The sequence below is a fragment of the Lissotriton vulgaris genome, chromosome 4_1 (assembly GCF_964263255.1).
Source record: "Lissotriton vulgaris chromosome 4_1, aLisVul1.2, whole genome shotgun sequence".
Classification (NCBI taxonomy): domain Eukaryota; kingdom Metazoa; phylum Chordata; class Amphibia; order Caudata; family Salamandridae; genus Lissotriton; species Lissotriton vulgaris.
The window spans coordinates 1,117,531,269-1,117,553,256 of NC_141691.1; the positions used below are offsets into that span (position 1 = coordinate 1,117,531,269).

The 21,988-nt window shown below is 43.5% G+C and overlaps 1 protein-coding gene across 1 annotated transcript in view; it reads right to left on the minus strand.

The window, feature by feature from the left end:
- Positions 1-21,988, minus strand: part of LOC147722959 (dynein axonemal heavy chain 5-like) — a 1,378,573-nt gene that overhangs the window by 256,446 nt on the left and 1,100,139 nt on the right. Inside the window, exon 71 of the mRNA XM_086965349.1 lies at positions 386-507. Coding sequence (XP_086821475.1) covers positions 386-507 — 122 coding nt within the window. The remainder of the gene's footprint in view (positions 1-385; positions 508-21,988) is intronic.

The following is a 21,988-nucleotide window of genomic DNA, read 5'->3' on the forward strand; positions in this document are numbered from 1 at the left end:
TAGATACAGAGACATATAGATTTTGATGTTTTGCATGATATGTCCGATTCTCACGGGGCAATTCATACTTGGTGTCATTTATTGCTTATGATAAAGAATGATCCCAGGAAAATCAGTGTTTATCGACTGAGATAAATAAACCACCAATAAAGAAGGACTTGAAATCGAGGCCTTAGAAAGTATCTGAGACTAAATTATGGACAGAAAAAAATTCTGGGACCATATAAAATACGTTTTCAATGAGAAAGGTGTCATGAAATGTTTGAGCTATGATGGGTAGGGACAGACTGAGCTAAAGCATTGCAGAGATAAAGGAGAGGATGACTACAGTTATTTAAGATGCACATTTGAAATGTTTAACTATAAGGAATTTTAAATTAGTAACCTGGACAGTTGTATGAAGAAATGCTACACCATACAAAAGTGGCTTCCACTGTGGCATGTTGCTCACGTCCAACTGTTCCTGTGTGATGCCAGAGTAAGTACGCTTCAAACCAGCTTTTACGCCTGAAAAATAACAAAAAAAATGCATCATTTATTTATTTATTTATTTACGGGATTTTTAGTGCACAACTAATACCCTAAGGTGTCTAGGCGCATCATGTCCTATAGCAATGAAATTCAGAGCTAAAATCAATTGGAAGTTAACAAGGCTTATTATTTTTCATTACATGTAGAAAAAGATACAGCATTAAAGAAGGACAATACCAATGTGTGCATTAACAAAGATTCCATAACAATCCATAACTACCTTCTCTTCTTCTGCCCTACTGTCGTCCACCCACTCAAAACATTGGAAGACATGCCTGCTGCAAGTATCTTACAACTGTGATTCACAAGCAATCTTCTCCACCCCTAGAAAATGCCATAACATCGGTAACCAATGGATTTTAGGAATTCCTGTTGTGCCACACATGGAGCTAGGATTGTCTGCTTTACTGCCATTACATGTTAGATTACTTTGATGAGATGTGATCTCTCCATGTGAGGCGCACGGCATATGTCAACAGCACAACTAAGGATGCCCTTGCTTTAATTTTTTTCTATAGGTTTCTCAATATCCTCTAGGAGCACATACTACAAATCTTGAATTTTTGGGCATTGCCACAAAAGATAAGCATGTGGGCCAATGTTGTCACATCATCCCCAGCAGGATAAGATCTTGTGGTGTTCACCACCTGCATACATAGTTTGATAGTTTCCCTCCTCCAGGCATGGGAAGCAGTGCCTATGTTAGGTCAATTTCTCTTCCTAAAACTCATTCTCTAAATCCTTCCCCTATGCCTTCTCAAATGCACATCCACCCTTATCTAGTACTAAATCATGTGCTGATACACAATACAGTGTGATGTGATCTTCCCTTTCTTTGCTGGAACCTCTCAAATATGGGCAAAAGTCTGGTAGCACCAAGCTTCATCTGCATGTTGAGTATCGTGTGGTAGACTTGAAAATATTGAAATGATTCTCTTTCCTGATCACTGAAGTCTTCTTCGATCTTTTGAAAATATTTTTATCACTCTTTATTAGCTATTCCCTTAGCTTTGTACAATGGCCATTTTTACACGTTCAGCGTCTGCAATCCAGTCCATGGTTAAAAGGCCATGCTCTCAAAACACGGTGTAAATGTGGAGGGTTACGGTACATGGTCTGACCCCACTAATCACCTACACTGTGCCACACCTGAAGAGTAGTTGGTGTAACCGGAATCACAAAAGTCTTTTCATGCCTTGGTACTTTTGGAATCTACAGAATTTCTGTTGGTGGCATTCTGAAAGAGTATGGGCACCAACGCATCATACCTTCCTTACCTAGGAGAGAATCCACTCAGTTATATAGTGCAGTAGAAAAGATTATTAGCAAGATTTTAGATTTAGCATCCCAAGGTCTCACTCTCTTGATCTTGCTACTCCCTATGAGAGTGAAATTATTTCCTTCTCAAATAAATGCATTACATAATTTCTCAAATTCTACATTATTTTTAAAGGACTAATGACAATGCCTGAAAGAGATATAATATTCTAGGCCACCCTGACATCGTGACTTTGGGGTGGCAATGATACCCTATTATAGCAGAACAGCCTCAATAGAGCTTGAAACGGTACTCCATTAAAGCAGCTCAGTCTCAATAGTGTTTTTCATGTATTTATACCTTCTCTGTAGAGTGGTGTACACATCTAATGTGAAGTAGACTCCTAGCTACCTAAAGGGCGCCTGCTGTTTCAGTTCACTGACCCTTTCTTATTTAAGTTCAGAATCAGTGCATCTGATGTTATGGATATCAGCGCATCTGATGTCTGTTTGGTATCCTGATACTTTACTAATCCCCTTAAAAGTGCAGGCTTTCAGTATACTGAGTCAGACAGAGATACAAACACATCATCAATGAACAAAAATAGGTTAAGCATGTCACCTCCAAATGTCATAGCTATTATGCTAGGGTTATCTAAGATTTATTAAGCAAGGGCCTGCTATTATAAGGTAAGGATGTATGGATGATAACAGGGAATCCTCTCCTATCCAGTTTCTCGTCTACTGTCTCTGACACTTGTAGCCCACCATGCAATAAACTAAGGGCCTAGGTTAAATTTATGTAGGGTGCATAACATGATGGACTAATCCACCCTATTGATTGCAATTGCAGCATCCAATGACAGAAAGATGGCCTCCTTTTTACTGTGATGGAATGCTTTCTTGGTATTGTCTCCATATATATGATCAAACATAACAGGAGCTAGAGAGGAAAAAAGGAGAGCAATGGGGTGCCCTCCACTCAAGAACTGTACAACAACAAAGACCTCACTGACCCTTCATTCCAAAAAAGTTTAGTGTATACACTGTATCCAATAGGTCCCTTGTTAGCTCTGGAACAAAGGGTCATTCCCATATCGCGGAAAAAAAGAGGTGAAGCTATAGAGAAAAACAAAATAAGTTAGGCATCAAAAGGTTACAATCAACAATGCAAAAAACAGGGGAGTGTAACGTTTTGCTAAAAAGTAGGATGTGCCTCACACGATTAACCCTTTGTGTGCTCATGGCGGCTCCACGCCGTCATGAGCCACGGGCGGCGTGTGCTCATGACGGCGTGGAGTCGTCATGCTGCTGCCGCTCCGCCCACGCGGCACTAATTCCCCGCCTGTGCGGGCGAATTAATGAGTGGGCGGGGTCATGACGGCTTCATGCCGTCATGAGCACACACCGCCAGTGACTCATGACGGCGTGGAGCCGTCATAAGTACCGGAGTGCCATGCCCACCCCTAACCCCCCGCGCCGTGATGGATTTCGCGGCTCAGGGAATTGGTTAATCATCACGAGTTCTCAGATCTGGTATTCTTATTTTTCAAAATGTTCCGTCTATTCAGTAAGATGGAATTCAGGATCACCCCTAACCTCTGTTATAAGCACCTGCACCTGTTTTGCTCTAGGTTTATTTGCAGAAAGCTTGGATGCTTTTTATTCCTTTTAATAAATTTGTGCTCTCTGGCTAGTGTATATGCTACCTGTTACAGTGCTAGCACCCTGTCCTGCTCTCCATTAGTTATGAAAATGATATTCTTGCAACGTTTCTTTGATCATGCCTATGTTTTGCCTCTATTTCTCAAGGCTGTGTCCTAAGCTTCTCTTGCAGTGCCTCCTTCATTCTTTTTAATGTCAAAGCACCTGTATTGTAATAACTGCAAAGAACCATCTTTATAGCATCCCTAATTATGTCTTTATCTGAGTCTTTCTTATCAGTATATCTAACAGGTTGTTGTTAATTTGCCATCAGATTTCACTCACAACCACTAGGTCCACACAATGGACCATTAGTTAGAGCCCTTCTTTGATGGGGTCCCCATTTCATTTGACACCACATTTATGTGAACCTGCTGTCTTTTTACAAGATCTGGCTGCTATTTTAGAAAAATGTAGTCAAGCTTAGCTTAAATCCTGTACGCCATTCAAGAATATAAAAAGTCCATCCTCAATAGACGTTTAGCATGCACCAGGCCAACATAAATTGTATACTATCTTTCCAGCCCAGAGATAGATACAGTTTCCCTATATCTCCATTGTGTTAAATCTACATTGGTATCTATGACAAGAATCAGGTTATACACCAACCTTACTATTAGTGGGACCACATCCTTTGTTCCCATTGGGAAACAGACTGACTCTGATAAGAACATCTTGCCATCAAACATGGAATGATGCAATATCCAAGCCTTTCCCTTCCGTTTCTCTCTACACACCTTGAGGATTGAAATCAGGCCTGGTACTAGCAAAATACCACCCTGTGCTCTGTTTACAGCAGAGGGATAGCAGAAATGCGGGGGTATAATCGAGACTTGAGTAGAAATTCATCTTGCTGCAGTAGATCAGGTTCCTGGACGAAGCAGAAATCTTCCTCCATCTTGCAGCAGTTAGCCTCTACAAGACAACTCTGACTCTTGAACATGTCAGATCCAGTATTTGTATGCAGACTTCCCACATCCATTCCCTCCACCTAGTATCTGCTCTGTCATGAAGTAGAGGTTTATTTTGACAAAACCTGCCCTTGTGGGTGAAAAGCCTTCTTCCACCTAATTTATTACCTCTCAATTCCCCTTCACATTTACAAACGACCTGAATACAATAAAAAAAATATCCATGATGATTATTGAAGCATCCTCTTCTCAAAGGAAGCCATCTTGAAGGACGATCAATTTATTTATTTTTTTGTAACCTCATTCGCCTCAGACTCTAGTTGACAAAATAGGCCATTGTTACTGTTACTCAGTTTTGGGGAGACGTAGGCTTTCAAGAGGGGAACAGGAGAAAGCGCCCCGCCTACTGGTAGACAACAGTCCTAAAATTGTCACTGCCCCTATATTGGAAAGGTGTGGTCACACTCTCTTCCGGTTCGAATATAACCAAGGACTGTTGACTTTGGTCTGCAAAGAGATGGAACCAAAGAGGGGGAGGAAGGGTCCAACACAGTCAGAGAGATTCAAAGAGGCCTAATCATAGGATCCAAATTAATTAAAACATAACAACTCAAACCCCTAAATAATGATCCCCAAAAATGAACGCTTGGACCAGCATAATAAACAATCTCATAATGCTTCCTACTTACTGTTCTGCAATATTCCCAAATCTGCTCTGGATGTTTTCATTAGCGAGGACAACCACTCCAAATGTGTAGGGGTGCAACTTCTACCCATCTCTTGCAGATTTTCCTCCTAGCCAGCAAGATTGCATAGAAAAGAAACCCCCTTACCCGGTTTGTTATCTCGCTGGATATGCCCAAAATTATTAGAGCAAGAGTGATTTGAACTGGGAATCCCAAGATGTCAGCGATGGTAGCCCCTACTTTTTCCCAATATTCTATTATCCCTGGGCATTCTTTAAAAACATGTGGATGTCAGAGGCGTTCTCTAGATTGCATTTCTTACAGCTGACTGGAGGTCCCTTCAATGTTTTAGACAGTCTTAAATGAGATAAGTAGGCCCTATGGACATTGAAAAAATGGTTCCTTCTAAGCCAAGCTGGTTTTACAATGACAAACAGGGTGTTAAAGGAAGTGTGCCACAGGTCTTCCATCTATTCATCTGGCATGGAGGCCCCCCACAGTTCTTCAGCTAATTTAAAATCTCCATCAATAATTTCCACTATGGACCGGTTTTTCCACTAACTGTTCTTCAAGGGTATTTCCTATGCCTATGGCTTTCTTTAAATTCAGGGCCCAACTCTGCCCTCTTCCATCCTCTTGTGTAGTAATAACCATGGTGTAAGTGAGCCATTGGGCGCCAGATCCCCCCACACCTTTAAACCAGATGTTCTGAGTGGTACTGGTATAGCTAGTTTGTCCTTCAAGCAATCTGGAACCCCTGGGAGTCCCAAAAAGGGGTCCGACTGGAAAAGTAGTTAAGACCAGTGCACTGTTTGATTCTAGCCCATACTCGGGCAATCCCCAACAGGACTTTCAATCTAATCTTTTTAAAGAACTTATGTTCTCCATATTTAAAAAGAAATCCTTCCTGCGATAAACCCACACCCTTTAACATAGCGGAGAACATGGCTCCAACCCCTGTGTGGTCTGGAGTTTTCAGCAACATTCTCGAGTGCGGCAACTGAAATGCCCATGCGTAGTACTGCAAATCGGGGAATGCTAGAACCCCCTTCTCCACCCTACACCTCAACTTCTTCCAAGCGATCCTTGTACAAATTAGTTAATTGCTTGCTGAAGCTTGTATTGAAACGGAATGTAAGTTTTGGTTATATTACCATCTTAATCAAGTTGGTCCTCCCCAGAATAGTCATTGGGCCCACGATTTCATTAATTTCTGGCATTCCCTTGAAACATTTGCCAAGTCGGTCCCTGAGATCTTGTCTATGTCCTGAACTATCCTAATCCCCAAGTACCTTATGTCATGTTCGGTCTGGTGCCGGCACTCCGGTAGGTTCCAGGACATGATCTCTGTTTTTTTCACATTAACCTCATAACCGGAAACCTGCCCAAAGTCCAGTGCCAACCTGATGACTTGAGGAAAAGACCTCTCTAAATCAGAAGATAGAATTAAAACATCATTGGGATACAGCACTACCTTCCTCTCCCAGTCCCCAAACTTGAATGGTAAAATACCAGGCTCCTCAAATGCTGAGCAAAAGGCTCAATATATAGATCTAAGACGAGTGGGGAGAGGGGGAAGCCATGTCTTGTACCCATGGTGATTTTAAAGGGGTTGGTCAATTTGCCATTTACCAGGAGTCTCGCCGTAGGGTCCCGATATATAAGCTGGATTACTCGGCAGAATTTCTCCCCAAAGTTAAATTTTTCCAAAACTGCCGAGAGATATGCCCAGTTGACCCTGTTAAAGGCCTTGGTAGCATCTAATGTCATTGCTGCTAGGGGAAGAAAAAAGTGGTAGCCAAGTCTATTGCACCAACAAAATCATAAGTGAGGTCCGCTAGATTCCTATCTCTCACAAACCCCTTTTGATCGGGATGAAGCATATCACCCCCCACTGCTCCTAGCCTATCTGCCAGGATCCTTGCAAAAATGTTGTAATCTGCATTCAGCAGCGAAATGGGTCTAAAACACCCACAGCTCATCAGATTTTTCCCTGCTTTCGGTATCAATGAGATAGTGGCTTCTCCCCATGGGGCATAGAGCCTAGCACCTTCAGAAAGTATCTCATTAAAGAGTACTGTCAATGTCAGGATTATTGCCGCCCCTAAAGATCTATAGAGTTCAGCTGAAAGCCCATCAGGTCCAGCGGCCTTCCCTCCCTTACAGGCAAAAATAGCCTTCCTGACCTCTTGCTGAGATATGTCTAGCTCCAGGTCTTCTCACCGAGACGAATTCAGGGAGGACAGCTTGCTCCCATTTAGCCACTCCATGGCCTTGGTTTTATCCACTACACTATCCTCTTCATATAGTTCCTGGAAAAAAGCAAAAAAAAGCATCCCCAATCTCTTCGTCAGTAGATAGCACAGTAGTCCTATCCTCACTTTCAATTTGTTTTATCAAATTTCTTGAACTATCAGACTTAACTTTCCACGCCAGAAGCTTGCCAGCCCCCTCTCCATACTCAAAATGGGCAAGCTTACTGGCCTCCCACCTTCTGGTGACCCTCACTTGGATGATAGTGGCCAACTGATCCTTTAGACCTACAAGTTTAGCAAGATATTCTTGATGCTTTTCAGGGACAGTCTCTATATTCAGACTCAGCTCTCCTGCCTTCATCTCGGTCTCCTTATGAGTCACTTCCTCCCTGTAATGTCTATTTTTGTAGCATACCCTGCACGTGACGTGACCATACCTCTCAAGAAGTCCTTCAATGCGTCCCATAGTACTGAAGTCTCTGCTGAGCCGAGATTGATAGCTAAAAAACACTCCGTTTCCTGGAGCAAATACTTTGTCTCGGATTCATCAAGTAAGGATCGATCAAACGTCCAAATCCTCAATTGTGCTTTTCCTGCCAAGGCTAAATCCATGAATACAGCTGCATGATCTAACAAATGGGGGTCAGATAACCAATACCCATGACTGCACCCCTAAGGCTGTGGCTAACCAGAATATAGTCAATCCTTGACTTATGGCCATACTTGCTGTTGTAAAAAGAGACTCCTGGCTGTGAACCCCACCTGTCCCTCCAAATGTCACAGGGTCCAGTCTGCGCCATCATCGATTGGAGGTACGTCCGAGACCTAGACAACATATTAGCTCGGCCACTGGGAGACTAATCCAGTTTAGGATTTAGGACTATATTAAAGTCTCCAACCATAATAACTGGGTCTGGAAATTCCAAAAGGTTTGAAAAAATGGTTTTCAGGAAAGAGGGGGTCATCCTTATTTGGGCCATATTAGCCAGTAAGCAAGAAACTATGAATCCTCAATATCGCAATGACCTCCCTGCCCTAGGGTCTACCATAGAGTCTATAATTCAAATGTTTGATTGCCTTTTAATCATAATACCAACCTCCCTCATATTAGCACTCTGATTAAAGCATAACAGGTGTTCCACCCATTTCCAATTTTTGAATATTACAGACATCTTTTCTCTCAAAAGGTGAGTTTCCATTTACATTCCATGATAAAAACTGGATATTACTCATGGAGGTTTAAACACCTGTGGTGATGTACGGACGTTCCTACAGTGGCCTGATAATTCAATTCCGCAATTCTGTCTATAAATTTCCAAAACAGGTGACACAAAACAGATAATGTACCAAAATTATTCAAAACATATAAAAGTTTATTTTTTTCTCTTTTTTACTTTTAGTTCTGGTTCATATAGATCCTGTTATCAATCAGAATCCATGATAAAGACACTGTTCAATTCATATCAAAAATACAGGACAAGTACAGATAAGTCATAAATATCTACAGCAACAATGAGCAATACAAAATTATTAAATAATACCCCTTGGTAACAACTATATCTCTCACCATACTCTCGTGCTAACAATCATACCACACTCAACCTACAAACTAAGATGGAGAAGGAACTGAATTAGTGATTAGCCAGATGACAATGCTAAACACGTGGGCCAAGATGTAACTTTGGGCTCCCGCTGCAGGGAGCCCAAAGTTACATCTTGGCCCACGTGTTGAGAGATATAGTTGTTACCAAGGGGTATTATTTAATAATTTTGTATTGCTCATTGTTGCTGTAGATATTTATGACTTATCTGTACTTGTCCTGTATTTTTGATATGAATTGAACAGTGTCTTTATCATGGATTCTGATTGATAACAGGATCTATATGAACCAGAACTAAAAGTAAAAAAGAGAAAAAAATAAACTTTTATATGTTTTGAATAATTTTGGTACATTATCTGTTTTGTGTCACCTGTTTTGGAAATTTATAGACAGAATTGCGGAATTGAATTATCAGGCCACTGTAGGAACGTCCGTACATCACCATTGTTCTTGTTCCCCTCTGTTCCTTGGCCACAACTAACTTTTCGAGGGGGTCCCTTCGTACAGGTTTAAACACCTGTACCATAGGAAGACGAAATCTACAAAAAAAACGGTTCCATACCAAATGTGAGAAGGCCAAAATAAAAGTGAATGAGGAATTATTTGTATTTTTTAACCCAATGTCCCCCCCCTTGTGCACCCCCCCTTCCCTTCAACCCGCCCATAACCCCTCCCTGGAGAACCCTTCCCCATTTATCTGGACTAATGTAGTCCAGTTTCTGCCTCCCTGGGCAATCTACCCTGTCCCTATATATTAAAGTACTTAATTGGGGCAAAAATGAGAACCCCCACCTCCAAATTTCACTCCACTACCCCTCTCTGCGTGTAATCTAAGGGTATGAACTTATGTTCTCCGCTTGTCTCACTACTATCTAGTGTCACAAAAAACTCAAACCTTATGACCCAACCCTAGGAATACAGGCAACCCCTGATGCAAGTGACAAGTATAGTACTTAATAGTTAATTATTTGTTAACTTTGCTGAGAATATCTAGAAGCTCATCTCCCTTTTGCACTGATTTAATGTTATAAATTTGGTTGTTATACATGATTTTCAGGGATGCAGGAAATTTTAACTGGGCCACTGCACCAAGCTTCTTGAAGTCATCCAGCTTCCTGCCCAGCTCTCATTGCCTGTCAAGGGTGACTCAAGCCAAATCAGAGCGGATTTCTTAGTAGGTGTGGGCGGAAAATCAGTTTCGCTCGCGGATTTTGCGGATTTTCGGGAAATTCGCAATCCGCGAGATTCGCGAATCTCCCGCAAAATCCGCAAATCCGCGAGCAGCGGATTTTGCTCGCACTGCTCGCACTGTTCGCGTGAGTTCGCGGCTTCCCAGTACAACTTCGCGCCCCGCGAATAAGTGCAAAATTGCAGAAATACGATCTAATCAAAACTGAAACTACTTACCAGGTTCAAAAGTTCAGGCTCATCATTAGTAGCCATTTCCTGTAGTGCTTGCTGAGGGGCCCCTCCAGAGTTCAGTTGCCAGTTGCAACTATTATGTGACCCTGCTCTGAACCTCAGAATAGTTACACATATGCCACAAAGGTCCTGAATTACAGCTAAGGGAGACAAGCAGGAGCCAGGCTGGCAGTTCAAATCCATTAATCAGCCCCTAATTCATTATTGTCAGTTGGGGCAGGGCAGGTGTTGTAACTAATTTTGCAACAATGAAAGCACTTAGCAAGTGCAAAAGTTCACTAATCAGGAAGCACTAAGGAAGCAGGTGCCAGCTAAAAAAATATTCTGTGACACATTAATCAGCCCCAAATTAATTCAGGTCACTTGAGGCAGGGAAGGTGTGCTTGCGTTGCCACAATAATGTACACTGACTGGACAACCAGAGGGTGCTGTGATGAAACAGAGGGTGGCATGGGTGGGCCAGAGGGTGGCATGAGTAGTCAGAGAGTGGCAGTGGTGACAGAGAGTGGCAGTGATGAAGAAGAGTGTCCCAAACAGGCTGGACACGTAGAAACAACAAGTTCGCGAAACTTGCGACCCGACAGGTAAGTTCGCAATTTGCGACATTGTACAAAACCCTCGCGAACTGGCAGAAACCCGCGCAAACACAAAAAAAAAAAAATCCGCAAATTCGCGAGAATTCGCGGATTTTGCGGATTGCGAGTTCGCAAATCCGCAAAATTCGCGAACGCGAGATTCGCAAAATTCGCCCATGCTTATTTCCTAGGAGAAATCTCTGGATTTCAGAGATTTCGGTTTCGAGGCACTGTTAAGAATCTTTTCTTTCAGGGAGAAGATAAGAAACTTTATGAGAATCTTCCTGGGTTTTGTCCGGTTAGGATGTTTCCTTAAGGGATCCCTGTGAACCCTCTGTATAGCTTTCTTCAAGTCCTCCTTGGATTCTTCAATCTGGATGATTCCTTTATAAGTGTAACAATGAAGGATTTGAGGTCCTCTCCCTCCCTCCCATCCGGAACATTCAGGAGACTCAGATTATTTCTCTGGGAATTATTTTCTAAGGTCTCAAGCCTGTCCCGGAGCACCACCTCTTCCCTCTTAAGTAATGTTATGTCTGCTTTACCCACTCCCAAGTCATCCCTGAGATCTCCCACGAGTTTTCCAAAACCACTGTCCTGGAGTTTAAGAGGTCAATTTTCTTCTCTAGCGAACTCCCAGAAGTGCCTAATCTCCCCTGGGTTTGCCTCAGAGACAGAAAAACCCTTCCTAATATCTACTGGTAGGGTGGAAAAAAGAGCTTCGAGAGATGCAACTGAGGCACCCCTATTTCATGTCCCTCAGAAACTTTGTCCACCTCTGTACTGCCATTAGGCGCCATACTTCGGCAGGCTGGGGTATCTTCTCCCAGGGAAACCCTGCTTTTATCCGACACAGTAATTGGAGCCAGACTAGGAGTTACAGATGAAGTTCCAAATGAGGTTAATGTAAAAGGGAGGGGGCCACCATCCGCCTCCATCCTCACTGAGAAGGGACTTAACTCCAACTGCCCTATAGAACTCATTCTAAGGGCCTCCCACTGTTTGACCACATCCAGGACCAATGGTTGGACCTTAAAGGATGACTGCAAAGATGGAGTAATCCTTATTTTTAAATCCAAAAGGTTGCTTTTTACTTTGCCTGCTTTGATAGTCCTGCCCTTTATCTCACAATGCTGAAAAGTTGAACAGCTACTATCAACATCCGTGTCCGGGGAGGCATCTCCCTTCTCCTTAGTTGTAGTGTTATTTATAGCAGATTTTCCATCCAGGGGCTGTTTATTATTTTTTACCTCAGGTTTAACCTTTGCCAACCCCTACACCGCCTGCCATGTTTTTTGTCTCTTCTCGCGCCTTTTGTTAGTCGCGCTATGTTATTTCCAAGAGCTGTGCTTGAGTTGACCCCCACATTGCCTCCCAGTACCTGCTCCAGCTTTTGCTGCGAATGTGCAGGAGATAACACCAATGCACATAAGCCACAGTGAGAGGGTCTCCCCCCTCCTGCCCCCCTGCAACTGTACCAGTTTATGCTGCTGCACCTGCCAAAAAAAAGGGAGAGCCTGCTATCCTCAGGAAGCTTGTCCGTCTGTTTCGAAGGGGCTAGTCTTCTCCAGGGTGGGAAAGAATCGCCATGTGCTGCCTCTGCCATTGCCGGCCCGGGGGAACCCACTAGCCGCTGCTCTGCAGCCCCTCCTCAACCCCAGGGCGGCTACGGACCAACTCGGCAAGTCAGCAAGTGCACCAATGCACATTCCTTTCAGCAAGAAAATTGCGGCTTCTTTGAAAACGAAGGTAAGGAAGTCCACATAAAAGAAACAACCGCAGGTGAGCGGGGTTGCGAGTTCACAAGTTTTTGCCTCGCATACTGTAGCGACCGTATTTTCAGACCAAGTTATCAGCTTACCAATCATAGCACACTTAGCCGCCACGTACCACAACCTTCTCAGGCCCTATAGAACACAATACCTAAAAAACTGCCTGAGAATGGGGAAAATGACAATAAACAAGCTTATATAGTCAAAGATACCACTAAAATCTAGGGAATTCCACACTATATCCTATAGTTACCTCACTGCACTTACCACTTTTATAACGTCCACTGACGATCTCATTAATACCCACTGATGGATGATCTCATTAACGCCCACTGATGGACGATCTCACTAACACCCACTGATGGATGATCTCATTAACACCCACTGATGGATGATCTCATTAACACCCATTGATGGATGATCTCAGTAACGCCCACTGATGGACGATCTCATTAACGCCAATTGTCAATCTCATCAATGTCTATTGACGATCTCTTTAATACCTATCATTTGAGTGTCTGATGAGAGCCAATTTCCCTAACACATGGAATAGGGGCCTGACCTTCCCAAGCAGAAACTATTAGGCCAAATTATTCCCACTGGAAGTTATTTCCTGTCATGAGTAACATATCCTCCTGTCATCAGTTACCTGTAAGAAGGGAATCGCACATCCTTCTATACGTCAGCACCTGGCTAAAAAGAAAGGTTAATCCTGTCACAGAAACAACATTCAAGTGCAACTGCTAATCATTGGGGTCTCTTTATTACACAATGATGATATGACAAGACAAAAAAACATTGCATTAACATAGTAGGAAATTATTGGTGAAAGTGGGAACCTAAACATAACCTAGGAAGCAAAAAGGGGGTGAATGATTACATATTGCAAACTAGCTAAGAACACCTCACCGTAGTCTTACGTATTCCAGCCTCAGCAGCTGAGCTGGTTCCTCTCTCTCTCTCTCGCTTCGGTTCATTCAGGACTCTGTCACCACCAAACCACCATCACTAACGGGCCAACTTCTGATGTTCCTCGTGGCCTCTGCACTCCACTGGCTCCAAAATCCAACTCCAGATGTAACTCCATTAACAACCAACAGTTCCAGCTCTTCCATCTGACTTCCAACTGAACTGGACTGCACTGAACTCCAACTGACTGTCTTCATCAACTCCAGAAAACAATCTGACTTCACCCACTCCGAAGACCAACTGACCTCACCAACTCCGAAGACCAACTGACACCTCTGCTCCATTGCTCTTCGATAATATGGTAGGCTCTCTCCTTATTGAAATTTCCAGCCAGCAGCCCGCCTCCCAGCAGATTCCTGCACCAAGCTCTGTGGTCCCTACTCACCCCCAGTGGCCAGCTGGTGTTGCGTCTATAACACAGAAAATAAGTAAATTCCTCCGATAAGAGCAGATTCCTTCCAGTTTGCAAAGAGCGAACAACAAGTTATAACTAAAACAACACCCCTGACCTGCAAGTGCCTCAGAGAGTCAGGGCAGAGACAAAATTAAGTCTCTCTTGTATAGGCCTCTAGGCCCGAAACGAGGCAAAAGAGACATAGAATCATGTCAAAGCCAATAGGCAAACCTTGCAAATAAGTAAGATAAAGTCGGAAATAAAGGACCTATCATCATATACTGAGATGGCGGTGGACAATGGCCACCAGCAGTCCAAATGGTACAAATGATCCTGTCGCTACACCTACACATTAGACGCGGGACGTAGGTGCCCGCGGAGCCACCCGTCAACTCCATATTTGTTTTAATTTAACAGTCTCTTGAGCACCATATCATTTTCAAAGATTTGATGAGTTTACTTGTAAGTGATGTTTCTTTATTTTCGCTTTGATTTCAATCTTCAAACAATTCTGGCAAGTCTTGTAGCCTCTAGCCAACGTTTTTCGTCGTTCTGTAAGTCTACCATTGACTTCATCAGTACTTCTATTAACAAGATGTGCAATCGCAAATGCAGAATCTAATTTATAGTGCTATTTTTTTTGAAGATCCATATCATAGCTTGTAACCGCATAAGCATATATACAAGTAAGTCTCCAGTATCAACTCCACATCAACCTAAAGGAGTCCAAAAGAACGGAGACTACTCTGACCAGCAAAACACATGTTTCGTCGTTCAGTAAGTCTACCATTGAGATCATCAGGGCTATAAAAATAAATTACAACCATCCCCAATAGTACACTTTAGTCATGATTACATAATCATCATCCTCCCTGTGATAGTTAGTTTCTTGGTAAAAACAGGAAGTCGACCATTATTTACACATGCTCAAAACGGGTACACCCCAATAAAAATAAAGAAAAGAAAATACGGCAGTGTATTCAGATGTTAGTCCTGTAAGCACTGAAAATATTGCATAAGAAAATGCCCCTGTAAAATACATTAAAGATAAATTAGGATTAAAAGAGAGAGGAAAGTCACAAACACAGCTGTGACTCAGTTGTACGCTTAATCCAGTAGTTACAAATAAGTGAAGACAAACGCCCAGAAAACATTTTCGATCCCCATATGGGACCTATGCTACTCACATCTTATTAACAAGATGTACAATCTCAAATTTAGCATCTAATAAATAGTGCATACATTTTATAAGAGCATGTAATCAAAAATAAAAAACAAAGGAACATATAACTGGATTCTAACATAAATAGAAAACCCTACAAGAATACCATGTTTGACTAATTAGCATCTCACCATTTCATAGCTTGGAACTGCAAAGGTGTTTATGCCTATAAGTCTCCAGCATCAAAACCGTGTCAACCTATATGGAAAATTACGTAGTTGAGTATTTACTAATCCATTAATATTCGTAATTCAAATGTAGAATTTTACAATACATGTTGAAACTGGACCCTCAGGACACGATCGCCGAAATTAGGGAAATACCAAACTCTTACACATTGTACTCCGCAATAACTATCAAAATAGGTAACAAAAATACTCATACACTTCAATCCCTAGCCCGCATATCTACTCAACAAAGCATTCAAAACAAATACATCCGTCTGGCCCCAAGCACCTTCATATCATATGGCAAATGTACACTAATAAGTTAATATGTCAAAATATATACATGACAGTATGTATAATACCGCTTCTCACAATGTATATGCCAGCACCACATAAACTTTAACATGGACACCAGATGCAAAAGTATTCCAATCAGTGTGTATATTTCCATATCCATAGTAGTACGAGTGAAGTCACAACTGCAGTCTTATATTGTTATATACTATAATGTTCCAAACAACATATCCATTGTTAGACTTGGCATCTTTTGGCGTGTTTCCCCAGAGTTTTTGCTTTCTGCCCTCCCGGTTTTGAGTCTGGTTTTGCTGGTATAACGTTTCTGTGTCCTATTCGCACTGCTGATCAGTGGTAAAGCGCTGGTGCTCCTGTGGTAAATTGTGTTATGATTGGATGTGTGACTTACTTGTCAGTCCCCAGTAATGGGCACTGCGGGTTCCGGGGCTGGTGAGTCCACCGCTACTCGTGGGCCTGCAGCACGGATTGAACCACCCATGTACGTAGCCTGAAAAAGGTATAAGTGAATGAAGTTTGGTATGCCTGAACTCAGCCTCTAAAGACGCAGCCTTTGGCAAGGGTGCCCTTTTCATTCTGAGTTCATAAAGGCCACTTTTAGAAAGTGGGTATTATTTTGCTTGGTCATCCCATGTACCTCTGTTGGAATGTGGATTGCCTGTCTGGTTTTTGGTTGACAGATGGCTAGGGAGTAAGGTGGGTCTCGATAGTCAAGGTAGGTCAGGAAAGGGCTAAATAGACCTGGGTTCCGATGGGGGAAGAGGGAGGGGATTTCCTTGCACCTCAAAGGGCCTGGTCTGCCTCTGACAAAGCTGTCTCCACCTCCTGCCAGGAATTCACGCCAGAGAAGGTCCAACTGGTTCTGGCCGGAAACCGACACCCTCTGCCTGTAAGATCAAAGGATTTTTGTGTGCAAATGGTGGGTCCCAGACCCCTGAACTTTAGAACTCATCTGGATCAAGAAGAATGCACAGAAGAAGAGCCAGAGACACTGCTGAAAGGAACGACCGCTTTGCTGCATTCTTTGCTGCGTGCTTTGCTGGGCTGACCTGCAGTGGCTGCTACTGTCTTGGGCAGCGAAAGGCCTGGACTGGACTTTCTGCAACCAAATTGGTGAGACTCTCCAAGGGTTTGAGGTAGAGCTTGCCCTCGGTTCATGAAGTCTCAGGAACAGCAAAGACTTCAGGTTCTTTGACCCGCAGCACTGGGGACTGTGGGTTTTGTGCTGCAACTCAAATAACTCCACCTGATGACATCTACGACAACCCCAATGAACCCGTGTCCTGAAGGCACCGCAGAGGGCAATGCCACACCGTGACCCAGGTCTCATCAACAACGCCTGCTGATGCCATCACCTAGCCGCTGCTTGCACTGTGACCTGTGGGCACCGCACTCTGCACTGCCTTGCTTCATGCTGAAGCTTTGGCACTGCAGAGGGCACCACCGCCATGCGGCACCACAAACCTGGTCTCACCGACCATGCCTGCTGATGCCGTCACTGAGCCGCTGCTCGCACCGCAACCTGTGGGTCCGCATTCTGCACTGCCTCGCTACACGACAACGCCATGGCCTTCCCAATGCCGCCACTTTCCGCTAAAATCGATGCCGCTGCCTGCACAGTGGTTCGGGGGCACCGCTCGTAAGTTACACGATGCACCGCCCTCATCCCACACCGCAGCCTTGACCTACCGACGCCAGCGCCATCGACTCCAGTTTGTCAGCCGACGACAGTGCTTCAGCAATGACAACACCGCTGCTTGCACCGTGAACTGCTAGCACGGTGATGAGCACCGCCTCCATCTCGCACCGTGACCCTGGTGTCACCGACGACGCTATCTGACACCGCCACCGACCTGCTGCTCGCACCGTGACCTGGGGCCACCGCACGCCGCACCACTGCGCTTCACATTGCAGCACCCGACGCCTGTTGGCGCCAGCGCTCTGGATCCCATCAGAAAGGAGCTTGACCTGCAACACGAGTGACTTTAAGGGCCCCATCGCCCTGCATCTCTTAAAGGCACTGTTTGCGGGTCTGCCCCACACCGTAGTTAGCCTGCGACCCCGCGGTCAGCTAGAACTGTTTTTGGATTTGTTGTTCACGATGCCGTGATAGCCCCTGATGGAGCTATCTACATCAAGGAACTATTTTTAAACATATTTTGATAAGTGAAGATTTTGAAGTATGGTACTGTGGATTTTTATTGTATTTGGTCTTGTCTTAAATATCTAAAATTGTTATATTTTTCTAAACTGGTGTGATGTCCTGCTGTAGTGCGTACACTGTTTTGCTGTTGGTTATGTGCAAATGCTTTATACACTGTCTCTAAGATAAGCCTGGATGCTCGTGCCAAGATACCAAGGGGGTAAGAAGGGGTTATTTTAGAAGTGTAACTCCGTTATCCTGACCAGAGTGGTGGTTTCCGCCTCGCTTTGGCGCAAGTCCCAGCTTACCCGGAAATCCCATTTCTAACATCGATATTTAAGCAAGTGCCTCACATCCTTCTTACCGTAAGGAGCACAACAGAACGGAGAGTACTCCGACTGTCAAATGTGATTCTTGACGTGTAACTTAGGTGCCATCTTGTTTACGTTGTTTATATTTGGTCACAAAACATCAATATCAAAGAAGTCCATCACAGCCATGTAATCCACACGTGTAACGGCAATATATTAAATAAAAATAACCTGCGCCAAGGTATTGGCTATCTTGCCAATAAAACCCCATCAACTTCCATACGTATATTTAGAACATACAAGGAGAACACAGTAAAAAGCAAAGATACGTATATTCTTATCATCTAAATTGCATTATCCCATTTTCAAATATTATTATCGATATGGCTCTCCAAAGTTAAATTCAACTCATAGTATCATACTACTAGTAAGAACACTTTTGAAAAAGTAGTACGGATTCTGAAGATATATTAGCTGTGGCTGTATTGACGTGACCACCATCTTAAACGTGTAATCTCTTTCAAGCCAATACATACTGTCTCTAAAAGAGGAACAACATCTTATTCAAAGACAAACATATCATCCTAATAAAAATATCACTATCCTTATATCATGTATGATGTGTAGTCTAACCCATCAAGGATGAATTAATTTAACCAACATACTATTAGCAGCAAGTATAAAGACACTATTCGAAATTCAAAAGTAACTTTTATATCCCAAGCATTTCCTTGAAAATCATATATAATTAGTCAACTAAATATAAATATCTCTGCTCATTTAAGCATCCAGAAACAACCTAATGTAGTGTCACAATGTACCTGGTCAGGTCGAGGGGGAGGAGGAAAGCAAGGATACCTTTCCCCCTTAAATCTCTCCTTACTTTGTTTCCAGTCTCCCCTAGGTGCAATTGAAGGGGATTCCTCTCAGCCTGAATTCCTGGTTTCCAGGCCGCCCCACGTGATAGGATCATGTGGACCTATCAGCAGCCTTGATGATCATATATCCGTTCCCTCTGGAGGAGAAGTCGTCATTGCCGGTGGGACGGAGATGCAGGGAGAGAACCAGAAGAGCATGGAGAGCAGAGAACTGATGGAGGATGAGGATGCCGGTGAAAGAAACCAGCTGTACCGACAGGGCAATTTGTACCATTTGGACTGGTGGTGACCATTGTCCACCGCCATCTCAGTATATGATAATTGGTCCTTTATTTCCGACTTTATTTTACCTATTTGCGAGGTTTACCTATTGGCTTTAGTATGGTTCTATGTCTCTTTTGCCTCTTTTCGGGCCTAGAGGCCTAAACTAGAGAGCAGCTATCTTGTCTTTCTGCCTCAGTTGTCCGAGGCGCTTGTAGGTTAAGGTTAATGTTTTAGTTTTAGCTTGTTATTCACTAGTTCAAAACCGGTGAGGACTGACCCTTATCGAAGGAATGTGCTTATTCCCCGAGCTCTAGACGTAAACCGCAGATGGCCACTGTGGGAGCGCAGAGAGAGCGGGGCTCGGTACAGGAATTCGGTGGGAGGCAGGGTGCTTGCTGGAAATTTCCATGGGCAGAGGGCCTCCCATATTATCAAAGAGCAGTGGAGCAGTTAGTTAGTTAGTCAGTTGATCTTCGAAATGGGAGAATGTTGAACAGCCAGACTTGGGAGCAGTTCGAAGTCAGTTGCTCCGTCCAGAGGTTGAAGTCAGCAGTAGTGGCTGTCAGGCTATCATCTTGAACTGGTGCAGATGAAGAGATTGAAGAGAGTTCAAGTGGCCTGAAGGTGTAGCAGCTTTGATGAAGCATAACGGTGCAGACGTGTACCAGCGAATGCAGAGCAGAGTCCTGAGAGAACCGAAGCGAGAGAAAGAGGGACCAGCTCAGCTGCTGGGATCGGAATGTGTGAGACTATGGTGAGGCGTTCCTAGATAGTTTGCATTTTATAATCACTCACCCCTTTTTGCTTCCTAGGTTACGTTTAGGTCCCCACTTGCATTCATAATTTCCTACTGTACTGCTGATATATTATCGTTATAATGTCTTCTTTGTCTTTTCATTCTATCACTATTTAATAAAGAGATCCCAATGATTTGAAGTTGCACTTGAATGTTGTTTTCTATGACAGGATTAACCTTTCTTTTTAGCCAGGTACTGACGTATAGAAGGATGGGCGATTCCCTTCTTACAGGTAACTGATGATGGAAGGATATGTTAATCTAGGAAGGGAAATAACTTCCAGTGGACCTGATTGGCACTAATGGTTTCTGTTTGGGAAGGTCAGGTCCCTATTCCATGTGTTAGGGAAATTGGCTCTCATCAGATACCCAAATGTTAGATGTCCAAGAGATCGTCCGTGTTCGGGGTTTAATGAGATCGTCCGTGGTCGGGCGTTAATGAGATCATCTGTGGTCGGGCGTTAGTGAGATCGTCCGTGGTCGGGCGTTAATGAGATCGTCCGTGGTCGGGTGTTAGTGAGATTGTCCGTTGTCGGGCGTTAATGAGATCATCCGTGGTCGGGCGTTAGTGAGATCGTCCGTGGTCGGGCGTTAATGAGATCGGTTTAGAGACATTATAGCAATTGCAGAATTGGAAATGTGGCCAGCTCTATGAGGTAATTATAGGATATAGTGTGGATTCCCCATTCCCAGGTGAGTAATTTAGATATAGTACTTTTAGGTACTGGGAAGGGTGGTGGTACGTGGCGGATGGGTGTGTTATAATTGATAAGCTGATAACTTGGTCTGAAAATCCGGTCACTACACCAGCACAAGGTCCTGGGGAAGCACGCCGAAGGAGGGAGCTGCTCGCCGACGCCAAGAAAGGAACTGGACCCATTCCAGCAACACGGAAAGACCAGCTGCACTCCTGGAGGGGTGTGCTGCCGAAGGTACATGAGCGCTTGAGGGGTATGCTCTTACAAGAGTCCTCAGACTCCAACTGTTTGAAGTAAACTGAAAGGGAGGGGGAAGGTGGAGGTCAATGGGTCTTACACTGGTGATGGTAACCGTGTATGTTGTGATCCCACCCCGCTCACTCTTTAGACCCTCAGAGTTTTCTCCCCTGGACAAGTCGTCCTCAAAATGTTTTTGGTGTTTATTTTTTTATTCCTGAGGTAAAATTCCTTTGACATGGCCTGAAGAGAACATCGCTGATACCTCAGAAGACCCAAGGACCCTCAAAAGAGACTGTGCAGGATGAAGAATAAATAAAGTTTACGTACTAAATTGGCCTTATATCTCTCCTCGTCATTCTTATTGTCTCCCTAGCGCCACATGTAGATACCGTTCAGAACCGCTTCTCAAAAACTCAGGTAACATGATTCTCAATCATTAGATCAAGCAACGTTCCCAAGACAGGCCGGATCAGAAATCGGTTACATCAATTGTGATTGTGTAGCTATCTCATTCATGCCAGAGATCCCCTAATGTTCCGTCAAAAATTATAGGTGAAATACAAATACAGGAAAGGATGAACATAAGGAAAAGACACCAGTGTAAACTCTACGGGCCCGATTCACAGAATGAACTTAAGACTGAATCCTAAACTTACTACTATTTTGGTATTCACAGAATGCACTTACTACTTTTGGCATTCACAGAATGCACTTACTACTTTTGGTATTCACAGAATAAACTTACTACTTTTGGTATTCACAGAAGTTAGGATTTTGTCTTAAGTCTGTCTTAAGTCTGTCTTAAGTTTGTCTCAAGTCTGTCTTAAGTCTGTCTTAAGACAAACTTAAGACAAAATCCTAACTTCTGTGAATACCAAAA